The sequence below is a fragment of the Hemitrygon akajei genome, chromosome 7, assembly GCF_048418815.1.
Source record: "Hemitrygon akajei chromosome 7, sHemAka1.3, whole genome shotgun sequence".
Classification (NCBI taxonomy): domain Eukaryota; kingdom Metazoa; phylum Chordata; class Chondrichthyes; order Myliobatiformes; family Dasyatidae; genus Hemitrygon; species Hemitrygon akajei.
In genome coordinates this window covers 134751046-134764612 of record NC_133130.1, presented here as the reverse complement: position 1 = coordinate 134764612, position 13567 = coordinate 134751046, and the positions used below count along the sequence as shown (strand labels likewise).

Below are 13567 nucleotides of genomic sequence, written 5' to 3'. Positions count from 1 at the left end.
AATTTAGGTTCAATCGGATCATTTAATGTCAGAAATGTATGCATTATGCATCCTGAAATTCTTTTTCTTTGTAAACATTCTCAAAAACAGAGGAGTGCCCAATGACTGACAAGTTAAACCTTAGACCCCAGCACCCCCCCCCCAACAAGCAGCAGCAAGGCGCCAACTCCCCCTCCCTCACCAGCAAAAAGCATTGGTGCCCTCCACCGAGCACGCGAGGGTGCAGCAAAACATCAATAAAGACACAAATTTCCAGTACTCCAAAGATTACTCATTCACTTGGTAACTTGATATGCCACAGGCTCTCTCTCTTTCCCTAATGAGGGGAAAAGAGGTGTCCACGTTTCACAGTGAGAGGGGAGACATAACGAACAACTCGCTGATCTATGATAAAAGTCTATTGCGTCGCTTTTTCCGAGCTCGGGTCTCCGGACGCACAGCCAGCAGTGGAACCACAGCTTCCGATGTTCCGTGTTCTCCCGTGAGGCCTCAGTCGGGCACCGCCCTTGAATCAGCCCGTCTCCAGAGCCATGGAAATCCGACACACTGAAGGCACGCTGGTCTTCCTTGGGAGATCAAAAAGTGGCAGGTTGTGAAGCCCTGAGAGCGGGTCCCGTTCCCGCAAAGATCCAAAGCCAGTGTGTAACTCCAGGTCAGGGTCTTCAAAAGAACCTTGAAAAGGGGAAGAAAAAATCAAAGATAGAAATTGAGCAGTTTCTGAAGATGCAAGCAAAGGAGTCGCAATTTAGCGCCATCTTGACTTTACTCCGCCTCCACGTACTTCAGAAAAGGTGTTATTAGTCATGTTTATAGTCAAATTTCTTGTCTTTTGTGCTACCAGTGAGCTCTCTCACGCTTTCAGTAACACGGTCTTAAATCAGAAGTCTTTAACCGGAGATTGCATTCATTCCTGATAGACGGGTGCCGGATGACGCTCGACTCGTGTGACAATTCGCAGATAAAGGGGAATCAAAATGCAACGGAGAGGTTGCGCCTTCCCCAACGGGGGGCTGCCTAGAGAGTAACTGGAAGGATCGGGGGACATTAGAATTTGAAAAAGGTACGGGTGTTGAAAGCCTGGAAGAGGCCAATGTCCCGTTTGAGTGTGTCCTAGATGGGGATGCACGTGGTGCTGAACCTAGTCACGGAGCTCAGGAAAAAGCTGGGGTATTTGACTCAGCTGGACGAGACGGCCGTCCTTTTGGATCAGATAGGCTTGGTTCGGGGAAGAAAGGGTTAACCTTGGGGAGTGCGAGTCCCCAGAGAGGGTTGTGCTGAGGGGAGTGTTCAGAGTTAATGTGGAGTTTATGAATGGGGAGATAACTGTTGTTGTGGGGGAGAACGGTAAATCTGTAGTTCCCAACTCGAAGGGACAAAGGTTAAAGTCTAAAATGATGCCTACGCACCGATTACGGGTTGATTTGGAATGTAAAGGTGCCTCACACGCTATTGTTATTCAAGAAACCGCTGCGAGGAAGCTGAAATTTAAATGCGGCCAGGGGGAAAGGTTCGCCCTGAAACACATCAGCCTGTATGGTCTTGGCAGAAGGGCTAACTACCTGGGTGGACGCGGAGTTAAGAGAATAACCCTTGTGGGAAGGAAAGGCGGGAGAGTACCTTGCCAAATTACTCGCAGTCCCAACGGGGGGACTCACCGGGAAAAGGCGATGGGTAATAGAAATGCCCTTTGTAAACCACAACGCCGGTTGTACGGGTTCGCGCCAAAGCCTGTGAATAATAAAGACCACCCCTTGGGAGACCTGCCGGTGGAATACCACGACCGAAACGATTAGTATTTGTATAAACTTTTGTAGATGCACCTAAGCTAAGATCACACCTCCTTAGTTATGTTGCTGAAGAAAGCAAATGAATAAGGTGGTTATTGAGCTGAAGTTTGATGCTACCAGACTTTAGTATGGCACGTGAGGTTAAGGTATTAAAGAAAGGGGCACTGTACTTGTTACCTGTTTAGATACTGACTTGAATGTATAACAGTAGTACTCTGTGAAGAGAAAAGCTTGTGTAGTATGTAGATTCAAAAAAAAAGTCCTGTACCAACCTGTTTTTAACCGCTGGTATAAAACCTGCTATGGGGGGAGGTGTTATGCCCTCGGCCCCCTCCTTTGTGAGAATCGCAAGAGCCCTAGTCAAGGGGGGGTCAACTGACCCAAGAGGGGGAGAGATGTGCTGAATAGACACAGGAAATGGGAGAGAGAGAGGGAGACGTGTGGAAGACCACGTTCTCCCGAGAAGCAGAATAAAGGCGACATTGACTATTGTCTCATGGAGACCACGTGAAAAGCCCTCGGGCAAAGTGGGCTGGTTGAGAGAGAGATCGCATCACCTGCAACCTGATTGACACCTGCGATCCCGTGAAGAAGTATAAAGGAGGGTCTGAGGGGGGGACAACCCTCAGACGCACCAAGGAGACACCAAGGAAGCACGATACCGATTCCCGTGGGAGCGGGAAGCCATTTTGAAGGAAGCCACGTGCGTTAGATTCCAAATTTTGAATCTGTGGCTGGAACCATTGGAAGACCGCTTTTATCTAACAACGGGGAAGCCTGCTCCCCTGATTCCAAGGATTTGCTCTGTAAAGACAACGGGCAAGTGTTTATCCTTTCTCAATCATCTCTCTCTCTCCACAACGTGAAACCCCAGCGGTACCCAAAAGGGAAAAGCCTGCAGACTTCTGAGTGACTCTTTATATTTCAATTGGACTCAGTATTATCCCCTAGACAACTATAGAGCTTATTTCTGATTGATTATTATTACACCGGTGTTTTAGATTGAGTTTTGACGATGTATATGATCTGAGTGTTTTGTATTAACCATCCGTTTGTGCCCCTTTTTGAATAAAACGTTTGAAAATAGTAGCATCCGACTCAGCTGATCCCGCTATCTTTGCTGGTAAGTTACCTGGTTACAAGGTTACGTAACAAACCGGAGATTGCATTCATTCCTGATAGACGGGTGCCAGATGACGCTCGACTCGTGTGACAATTTGCAGATAATGGGGAATCAAAATGCAACGGAGAATGACAATGTATGGAAGATAGAGATGGAATTATGGAAGTTTCTCAGTAACTTGGCAAGCTGGAACTCTGTCCCACCTTGACACATTGTACTTCCTGCTCGTATAGACTGGGTTAGAAATTAGCCAGAGGGTTTTTGAAGCAGGGCTGGGTTAGGGAAGGGGGAGAGAAAGTGTAATGTGGGGGAATTGTAATTGGGAGAATGAATCAGAGTGCCCTATGGTATAGAGTCTGTATGGTGCTGTGTTAAACTGCTTCCAGGATGAGAGAGAACTGATTTTGGTCAAAAAGAGAATAGATCCATGTAATGGTTTCATGTTGTTCCCTGAATCAGGTGGAGCCCACCAGAGGTGCAGTCACTTCCCAGCCCAGTAATGGGGCTCTCCCAGTGACCTATCACCGCTCTCCCCGCGCGGTCTCCCGGCGACCTGTCGCCGCTCTCCCCGCCCGCGGTCTCCCGGTGACCTATCACCGCTCTCCCTGCACAAACCGTCAATGACCATCTGTTATCTCCTGACATTGTGATAGAATTTCACCAAAGCCAAGGGCTCTCATTTTGGCACACAATGCATTGATCATTTTGGACCTGATTGCCGTTGTTAGAGGTACAAAGAAAGTAGATCCATGGATTGTAATCCAACTTATTTTCCAGTTTTCTAGAGAGGTCAGAGGACTGCAAAATCTGCAAATGTTATGCCACTATTTGGGTAGGAAAGGGGTCAAAAGTAGAAGTGATTCTGCAGACGCTGGACAACGACAAAGGAAGGAATTGAATTTCTAGTTAACCTATTATGTGAAGTTACGAACATGCAGAAACTATTAAGATAATAGCAGGACATCAAAAAAGAAGTCACTGGATAATCAAGCAGACTTGGAGCAGGACTATGGAGGGAAATGTGGTGTGGTTGTTTGAGTATGTAACACGTGGATTGTTGAGTTGGTAGATGTAGTTTTTGTATTCAGAAAGAATGTAACGTGATCTTCGTTAAATGAACCGCGTATATATGGGGTTGGGGATTGTGTAACAGGAAACATTTTGGAGAAGTGGGTCACCTTCCGAATGGCCCTCAGTAACGCTGGCAAGCTTGAAGATTAGCTTTATTGTCATGTGCATATCAAAGTATGCAGTGAAAAAGCAGGCAGGTTTGCAGGAAACCTTGGATGTGGGAAGTCATTAATGAAGACGGCCATTGTCCTCGGAATGAACTGCTGCAGGGCTGTCCGTTAGTCAGTGGGCAGCTCCCAACTGGTACCGCGGAAGCACATTGCGCACAATGGGACGTCTATCGTCTTGCCGTTGATGTTGCCGTTCCTTTGTCTCTGTGTCTAACTTCTGGAACTCTGCCCAGCTCTTCTCCTGGTCACCATCAAGAGAAGGAGAGTAACTACCACAAGGAAGTGGATGATCATGGCTGGTGTTGGCACTATATCCTTCACCCATGCATGCGTTTATGAAAATGCACATTTAATTGGCATTTTATCCTTATGAGTTGCTTTGACTTGTTATAATTGGTGTCAGTATTAATTTTTAGTTTTGCTTCACAGAGAATACCGACAGAAAAGTAACATAACCTTTCACAACAATTACACGGTCTCGTACCGTGAATATCGACGATACTATTTCCACCCTGAAAGGTCAGCTGGAAACGAAAGTGATGAGCTGGTTTTGCCCAACATGATTGCCTTGGTAGGTATGAGCTCCACACTAGCATTTCACGTCTGGAGGGAGGAGCAAGGCTGCAAATGTCATGAGTTTATGATGGTATAGCTTGTATTTTATAACACTGTGGTCTAGTGGGCTTTTGTTGGTGATTGTAGTCGAACAATTTGTTAGCCATTCTATCCGTTCCCCTCTTCCTTGTGTTTACATTGAGTGGTTTCCAACAGCTCTCTCCTTCAAACATTCCACATTATAATAAGTTCCGGATTCTCATTGCTGGTGAAGAACTTCCTTAAAACAGAAGGATCTAAGACCAGGAGTAGAGGCTTAAGGTGAGAAATGAGAAGCCTGGCGAGGAAGAGGGTGTTGGTTAGAACCTGGGGACTTATCATCCTGCAGATCTAGTGATGTGTACGTGACCTCCCCCCACCCCCCCGAGTAATTTTCCAAAGCTCCTTTTTTCCAGTCCGAACTTGTGAATATTTCTGGGATGTCATTTGTGCCCCGACACCTGTCTAAATCATCTGTTTCACTCAGGACCAGTACTCCCTCGTGTTCGGGATCAGGAGGCATTTATCGTAAATGTAAATAAATTAAATGAAGAAAAAGTCAGGAATGAATGGTTTTAATACAACGCATGAAGTATTTTAAATGTAGTTGAAATATTTCTATTTAATTTCAGGGTGCAGCTTTAATGGTTGAAGACTTGCCCTATGCTTTGAAATTTATGTTCAGCACGGCCCTGAAAGCCTTTAAGGAGACTCCGTTTATTAAGAAGACTGTGAAGGAGATAATGTGGGGTTATGATGATTCATTCATTGATTTCCTTAATCGAATGTTTCCAGGCATGCTCCCGTTTAAAGGGAAGTTTGGCTTGTTTGCCGAGGTTTGTATGTTTAATCCAGACAATTAAACGATGCCTGTGGTCGAACCTGCCACTGAGAACAATTAGTCAAAAATGGCTTTCCCTCGCATAGTCATAGAAGAGTATAGCACAGAAACAGGCCCTTTGGCCTATCTAGTCTGTGCTGAACCATTTGAATTGCCTACTCCCATCAACCTGTACCAGGCGCAGTCCAGCCTGCCGTCCACTGAGCCTGTCACCCCTCTGGTGTCTCGTCCCCGGGGCAGTTGCAATAGGCGACCGCTCGGCATGAGTTGCTGCTGCGTGCAGTAACCGAGGTCACGCAGTCTTCCCAACGAACCACTAAATTGGACTTGCAGTGTTCTATGTTGCCAATCTACAACAGGGTCTTGTGATCACAAGAAAGAAATGTCCAAAGCACTTTGCACCATTTGGGCTGCTCATGACATCTCCTTTGCATGGGTGGCTGTAACATGGTACTCAACAAACCCATACGGTGAAACTCCATCGCTACCCAGCATGTTTTTAGTTTTCTTAATATCGAGCAGTGTCTGGCGTTCATAAGAAACGCATAAAGGACGCCATTGTTTGGACTGGTACACTGGCATCTTAACGGAAAGCCGTCCTATCTACCCGTGGTGTCACTTTAAAGGAACGAGGTACTTGTAGAACAGAGATCTAGCAGGACGACAATCCTCATGGTGCCTGCCGTTGACCGTGCAAGTCCTCAAAATGCATCATCTTAAACTTGTGCAAGTTAAATTCCGTTTGCCATTTTCTTCAGTGAATGGAGATGAATATCCACTCAAAATCGCTTCCATCTCCCATGGCTTCGCCCACGGATGACCACTCTGATCCTTAAGGAGGCCAACTCCATCCTGTCAGTTTGGTGCTTAACCTGACCCGGCAGAAGCTGCCAGGTGTGAGGTGCTGGGCGGACCAGACAGCTTTACTCTATATATTGTTATTTATTTCTGTAACTTGAAGAAGCTAAAATAATTGAACTGTAGACCTTCATCTTGCGTGAAAGCGTAACGTCAATTTTCTCATTTCTTTACAGATGAACAACTCAGATTCCGGGCTGTTCACGGTTCATACAGGAATTGATAATATCAGCAAAGTTCACATGGTGGATAACTGGAATGGTTTAAAAGAGGTTTGTAAATGATGGACTTGTTAATTTTCTTGCTGTGTCATTGGCCATTTTTTTTCAATTTCTTTTGGATTCAAATGGAAAGTGATACCAGTGCCCCTCTTTTACCATTTAGCCGTGAGCTTTCCCGACTGGAAGAGGAGAAAAATGTCAGGATTTTGTGAAAGGGCTGGGGAATGGGAGTTTGGCAGATCATCAGACGTATTATCGTGCAGGAGAGTAGACAGCCCATCAATCCTTTATCTCCTGGGATTGTGATGGGGAAATTTTATATTCTAGTTTGCGTTACATCCTCTTGGGTTGAAGTCTTAAGATATGCTTTCTTGCTTTTGGAGTCCAGCAACCCATTTAGCCTGAATAGTTTGTTATCTGAGTGGAACACAAATATCGGGGCTCATTCTGGATCACGAAGTGTTAGTTACTGCATGCAGTTCCAGCCATTGCATGGAGAGGTGGCGTGTGCAGGGTTATGCTTAAGAGCAAGACTGCTAAGGCAGGGGGAAGATTTAACTGAACTTCATAAAATGTTGAAAGGTCTAGATTAGGGGTTCCCAACATGTGCTCCACAGACCCCTCTTTAATGCCAAGGACCCCCTGGTTTAAAGAGAAAACAGTAAGCCTTTACTTTTGTTAACTGTTCAGGAACTAGGGGGCCATACTTTTGAATTAATTAGTACCAGGATCAGAAGGGTGCTGAGAAGATGTGGCTCAACGAGAACTTGCTGGATATGAAGTTCTGATGAGCCCTTCAAATGGATATAGCGGGGTACAGAGCACCACACACAAAATGCCGGAGGAACTCAGCAGGTCAGGCAGCATCGATGGAAAAGAATAAACAGTCGCCGTTTCGGGCCGAGACCCTTCATCGAGACTGGAAAGGAAGGGGGAAGATGCCAGATTAATAAGGTGCGGGGATGGGGAAGGAGGACAAGCGAGTAGGTGATATCAATACGCAGTGTTCTGCAGGACCATTTGGGAAGTGGGGTGAATCTGAAGCCCAGCTTTGGCTGGAATGGACACTGTGGGCTGATAACCTCCTCCTGTGTGGGGAGCCATAAAGGCATTTTCTGTACACAACCAATGATATTAAAAGCAAAAAAAAGAGTAACAACACTAAGAGAGTCCTTACGGAGCTTCCCAGCGTGTTGCTTGTGTAACATTGCAAAATCCCGGGGAGGGTGGCCGAGATTGTCTGAAATTAGAGCAACGGTTCTATAGAGTCAGAACCCTGCAGCACAGAAACTGGCCCTTTGAGCCATCTAGTCCATTGGGCAAACTATTCTGCCCAGTCCCAAAGCCCTCCATGCCCCCTCCCACCCATCTACTTGTATAAACCTCGTAAGTGTTGAAATTGCTTTCCCATCCACCTCTTGCTCTGGCATCTCATTCCACTCTCGCGACCCTCTGAATGAAGACCCCTCATGTTCCCTTTAAATATTTCACCTTTCACCTTTAACCCATGACCTCTGGTTGTAGTCCCACCCAACCTCAGTGGAAAAAGCCAACTTCCATTTACCCTATCTATGCACCCCATAATTTTCTATACCTCTATCAAATCTCCCCTCAGTCATCTATGCTCTAGGGATTAAAGTTCTAACCTATTCAATCTTTCCCTATTACTCAGGTCTTCAAGTCCTTGTAAATTTTCTCTGAACTTTCAATTTTATTGTTATCTTTCCTGTAGCTAGGCGCCCATAACCATACACAATACTCCAAATTAGGCTTCACCAATGTCTTGTAAAACTTCACATAACATCCCAACTCCTGTATTCAGTACATTGATTAATGAAGACTAATGCCAAAAGCTCTTATTACCTGTGACATCTCTTTCAAAGAGTTATGTATCTGTACTTCAGATGCCACTGCCCTACTGTTCAGTGTAAATCCTACCCTAGTTTGTCCTCTAGGTGTAACACGTCACACTTGAGTGTATTAAATTCCTCCTACCATTTTCCAGCCTGTTTTTTCCAGCTGCTCTGTCCTGCTAGCGGGAAACCAAGGTTCCCTAGACCTGATGGCCTTGACCTTTCTTTCGACAGGAATATGCAAACTTTGTACTCAAATTTCACTTTTGAAGGCCTCATTTACTAGGTACACCTTTGCTTGAAAGCAGCCTGTCCTAATCCACACTCGCCAGATCCTTCCAGGCGCCATTATCCAATTTGGAATCTCAACCTGAGGACCAGACCTATCCTTTTCCAAAATTATCTTGAAACTAATGACATTAGGATCACTAGATGCAAAGTGTTCCCCTACACAAACTTCTGTCTTGTTCCTCAACGGCAGATCAAGTATCGCACACTCTCTCCAGTTGTGACTTCCATGTACCGATTAAGGAAACTTTTCTGAATACATTCGACAAACTGTCCTTTTACAGAATGGGAGCCAGTCAATATGTTGAAAGTTTAAAATCCCACCTACTATCACAACCTTGTGTTCCTTGCTACTGTGTGTGTGATCTTTCTGCCAATTTGCTCTAAAAAAAATCCTGTGGACTATTGGGTGGTCTAAAATATAATCCCATTAACGTGGTTATCTTTCTTATTCCTCCGCTCCACGCGTGCAGTATTGGTAGATAAGCATTCCAGTTTGTCCTATTTGTGCGTTGCAATGACAGTTTTCTCTATCAGTAACACTACCTTTCCCCTGTAATCCCTCCCGTTCCATCACGACCAAAACCCCGGAACACTGAGCTGCCAGTCCTGCCCCTCCTGCAACCAAGCCTCACTACTGGCTACAACATCATAATTCCACTTGCTGATCCATGCTCAAAGCTCGTCTACTTTACCTGCAATGCTCCTTGCCTTGAAATAGATGCAACTTCCAACATCAGTCCTACCACGCTCAAACTTTTGATTTCTGTCTGTGCGTGCAGGCGTGACAACAACTTCAACTTTCCCTTCAGCCACTCCGCTGTCTGTTCTGGCACTCCGGTTCCCATCTCCTAGCATTTGGAATTTAAACCCTCCAAAGCAGCACTAGCCAACCTTCCCCCTATCACGGTAGTGCCCCATTATGGCAGAACGCTAGCAACATATTGATTGAAGATGGAACGGTTAATCTCTGTATGGATTTTAGTAATGATAGGCTCATTCATAAAGTGGGTGGGGGGCATGGGATCCAGGCAACCTTGGCTGTGTGGATACAGAATTGACTTGTCCACAGATGCCAGAAGGTGATAGTAGATGGTTCATATTCTGCCCGGAGGTCAGTGAACAGGGGTGTGCTGGGACCCCTGCTGTTGATTATTTTTGTATGTATAATTTGAAAGTTTGCAGGTGACGAGGGTTGGTGGACTTGCTGATAGTGCATAGAGGATTGTTTTAGGTTACAACAAGACATTGACAGGGTGCAGAGCTGGACTGAGAAGAGGCGGATGGAGTTCAACCTGGTAAAGTGATCCATTCTGGAAGGTCAAATTTGAAGGCAGAATACGGGATTAATGGCATGATTCTTGGTGTGGAGGAACAGAGGGGTTTTGAGGTACGTGTCTGTAGATCCCTCAAAGTTGCGGTGCGTGTGATGGCCGGCATTAGTCGGGATTGAGTTTGAGTCTGACTCTCCCACGCTTGGAGTGTTGTGTTCAGCTCTGGTTGCCTCATTTGGAAGGTTTAGAGAGGGTGCAGAGAAGATTTACCAGGATGCTGCCTGAATTCGAGAACATGTCTTACAAAGACAAAGGGCTTCTCTTTGGAACGAAGGAAGATGAGAGGTATCTTGGAGGTGTACAAAATAATTTGAGACAGTGGGTAGCCAGACTTATTCCCCAGGGTGGAAATGGTTAATACAAGGGAGCATAATTTTAAGGTGACCAGAGGAAAGTGCAGGGGGGTTGTCAGAGGCAAGTCCTTTACATTGAGAGGTGTGTGGAGTTACCTGCCAGGGACTCTGGTAGAGGCAGATACATTAGGGGCATTTAAGAAACTTAGATTGGCACATGAATGACAGAAAAATGGAGGATTATTTAGGAATGAAGGGTTAGAATGAACTTAGAATAGGTTAAGTGTCAGCATAACATGGGCTGAAGCACCTGTACAGTGGTTTAATGTGTGTTCATCCTTTCCCATGGCTATCTTCAAACTAATAAAGCTGTGGTCACTGCTACTTCAGTTACTTGCCCTGCTTCTGCTAAGAGGGGCTTTAGTTTTGCACTTTCTTGAGTCAGGCCCTTGAGATTGACTCGGGTAACATTCCTGGACACATTTCATAAATTCCTCCCAACAGTCCCTTACTACAAAGGACTGAGAACAGCTGAGGGGGTCATAGGGGTCTCCCCTACCATCCATTGGGGATATTTATCAGGAGCACTGTGTACACAGAGCCCTTAGTATTATTAAGAATCCCGCCGATCCATCGTCTTTGAGACTCCACCATCAGGCAGGAGACTCTGATGCCTAAAAACAAGAACAGTCAGAATGGGAAACAGTTTCTACCCTCAGGCCACTAGGCTTCAGGAAGGTTAACCGCATCGTATTCGAAGTGTCACTGGTTAACCTGTTCTGTACCTTACAACATTTAATATAATGCAATTTTGTGTGATTCATCTGTAGCTTTTATCCATACTTTCATAAGTTATCATGTGTTATGTGCTTTACATCCTGATTCAAAGAAACGCTGATTTGTTTCCGTATACATGTATGTAGTTAAATACAATAAACTTGATTTGACTACACTCTGGTTGGCCCAGTTAATACTGGGGATTTGCAAATTCCTACCAACGCAACTGTATAATTTTTACAACCATGAACAATTTTCTAGACACCACTGCAGGTTTCCACTGACTATAATACAGTCCCATTAGCAATTAAAAAATTTTTTAACCCCCCCCCACCCATTTGATCTCTCTGGAAGACCCCTCAGGAATGTCATCTCTAAGTACTGCTGATGTGTCTTCCCTTTCCTCCCTACTCTGTAGCCCTGCCGCGCCTGTGGTATCTGTGCTGAAACACTGGGCTGCCTGCCCTGCTTTTCCCAGCTGTGTCTGTTACAGCTTCAATATCCCCCAGATCTCAGAGCCCATCCATGCCCTGTGTCCATCCTCCAACCTGTGGTACCCTGAGCACTGAAGTGGATGCTGTTTAACTGGGAATTCCTTCCCTTCCCTTCACGGTGTCCCGGCTGCCCTGATCACTAAACCTGCTCTCGCTGGCGAACTACTTTATCCCGTGTCTTGTTCCTGCCCCGGTCTAGTTTGGCCAGGTGGGTTGTAGTGAGGAGCTGGCAGGTATTCAAGTGCAGAACAAAACCGGGAAGTGTTTTACTAAATGCGGACTCTTTCCCTCTCGATCCAGGTAAACTACTGGCACACGGAACAGTGCAACATGATCAATGGGACAGCAGGTGAAATGTGGCCTCCGTTCATAACTCCATCAGATTCTTTAATCTTTTACAGCCCAGAATCTTGTAGGTAGGAGACTGAGCACAACTGATCGTCAAACATTTGCTGCTGTGAAGTATGTTGTCTTCGGCCTCCCTGCAGGGCCCAGCACCGTGCTGGTCAGACGGGACATAGCACAGGACCAAGCCTCCAGCCCATGCGGTACCGTGCTAATTAAACGCCTAACTGAGCGAATCCCTTCTGCCTACATAATGTCAATATTCATCCGTTCTCTGCACATTCATGCCTCCTGAATGCCTCCATTGCATTTGCATTTACCACTGCCTATGCCAGTGCGTTCCAGGCACCCACCACTTGCTCCACACACCTCCTATAATTTACCCCCTCTCACCTTAAATGCACGTCCGCTGGAGAAAAGGATGCTGCCCTCCTGCTCTTATCTATGCCTCTCATCTTATAAACCTTTGTCAGGCCAGCGCTCGGCCTCCGATGCTCCAGAGAAAGCAGGCCAAGCTTGTTCAACCTCTCCTGGTGGCAGGTGCCCTCTGACCTGGGCAGCATCCTGGTAAACCTCTTCCGCACTCTCTCCGAAGCCTCAACATCCTATAACGAGGCGACCAGAACTGTATGCAGTACAACAGATGTGGCCTAACTGGAATGTTATAAAGCTACAACATAACTTACTGACTTAAACGCCATACCCTGACTAACAAAGCGGGCATATCATACGGTACCTTTACCCTATCACCCTGCACAGCCACCTGCAGCCCAACATCTCTCTATACATCAACACTGTTAATATTCTTGGCTTTCCCTTTACATTTGATCTCCTGATTTGGCTGGGTTAAGCTTCACTGTCCATCTCCTTGCCCATATTAGTGACTGACCTGTAACGTGGCACTCCTCTGCACTATCCAAAAGACCGGCAGCCTGTGTGACCCTACTAACCCATCCACTTGCATTTTTTTATTGGGGGTCACAAAACACCAGAGATCCCTGTAGAACGCGACTAGACACAGACCTCCAGCCAGAATAAGTCCCATCGATCACTACCCCGTCTTAATGGTAAGCCAGTTCTGAGTTCCATTCATTGAGAGCTTGTCATGCACCTTACTAAATCCATACAGACAACATCCACGTTTATTGATCGCCTTTGTCACTAACTTGAATGGAAAAAACAAGTTAATAAAACATGAACACACACAAAATGCTGGTGGAACGCAGCAGGCCAGGCAGCATCTATAGGGAGAAGCGCTGTCGACGTTTCGGGCCGAGACCCTTCGTCAGGACTAACCGAAAGGAAAGATAGTAAGAGATTTGAATAATAAAACATGATTTGCTTCACTCAGAATGCTGCTGGCTTTCCCTAATTGGGAGACACGGTAACATAGTGGTTAGCACAACACTTCACTAGTACCCTGGGTTCATTTCCCACCACTGTCTGTAGGGAGTTTCTGTTCTCCTGTGACCACGTGGGTTTCCTCTGGGTGCTCTGGTTTCCTCCCACAGTCCAAAG

The 13567-nt window shown here is 45.9% G+C and overlaps 1 protein-coding gene across 5 annotated transcripts in view; it reads left to right on the top strand.

The window, feature by feature from the left end:
• Positions 1 to 13567, top strand: part of LOC140730941 (scavenger receptor class B member 1-like) — a 64237-nt gene that overhangs the window by 21073 nt on the left and 29597 nt on the right. For all 5 annotated transcript variants that reach the window (XM_073052035.1, XM_073052034.1, XM_073052033.1 and 2 more), the window contains exons 4-7: positions 4581 to 4722; positions 5378 to 5581; positions 6621 to 6716; positions 12005 to 12120. In XM_073052035.1, coding sequence (XP_072908136.1) covers positions 4581 to 4722; positions 5378 to 5581; positions 6621 to 6716; positions 12005 to 12120 — 558 coding nt within the window. The remainder of the gene's footprint in view (positions 1 to 4580; positions 4723 to 5377; positions 5582 to 6620; positions 6717 to 12004; positions 12121 to 13567) is intronic.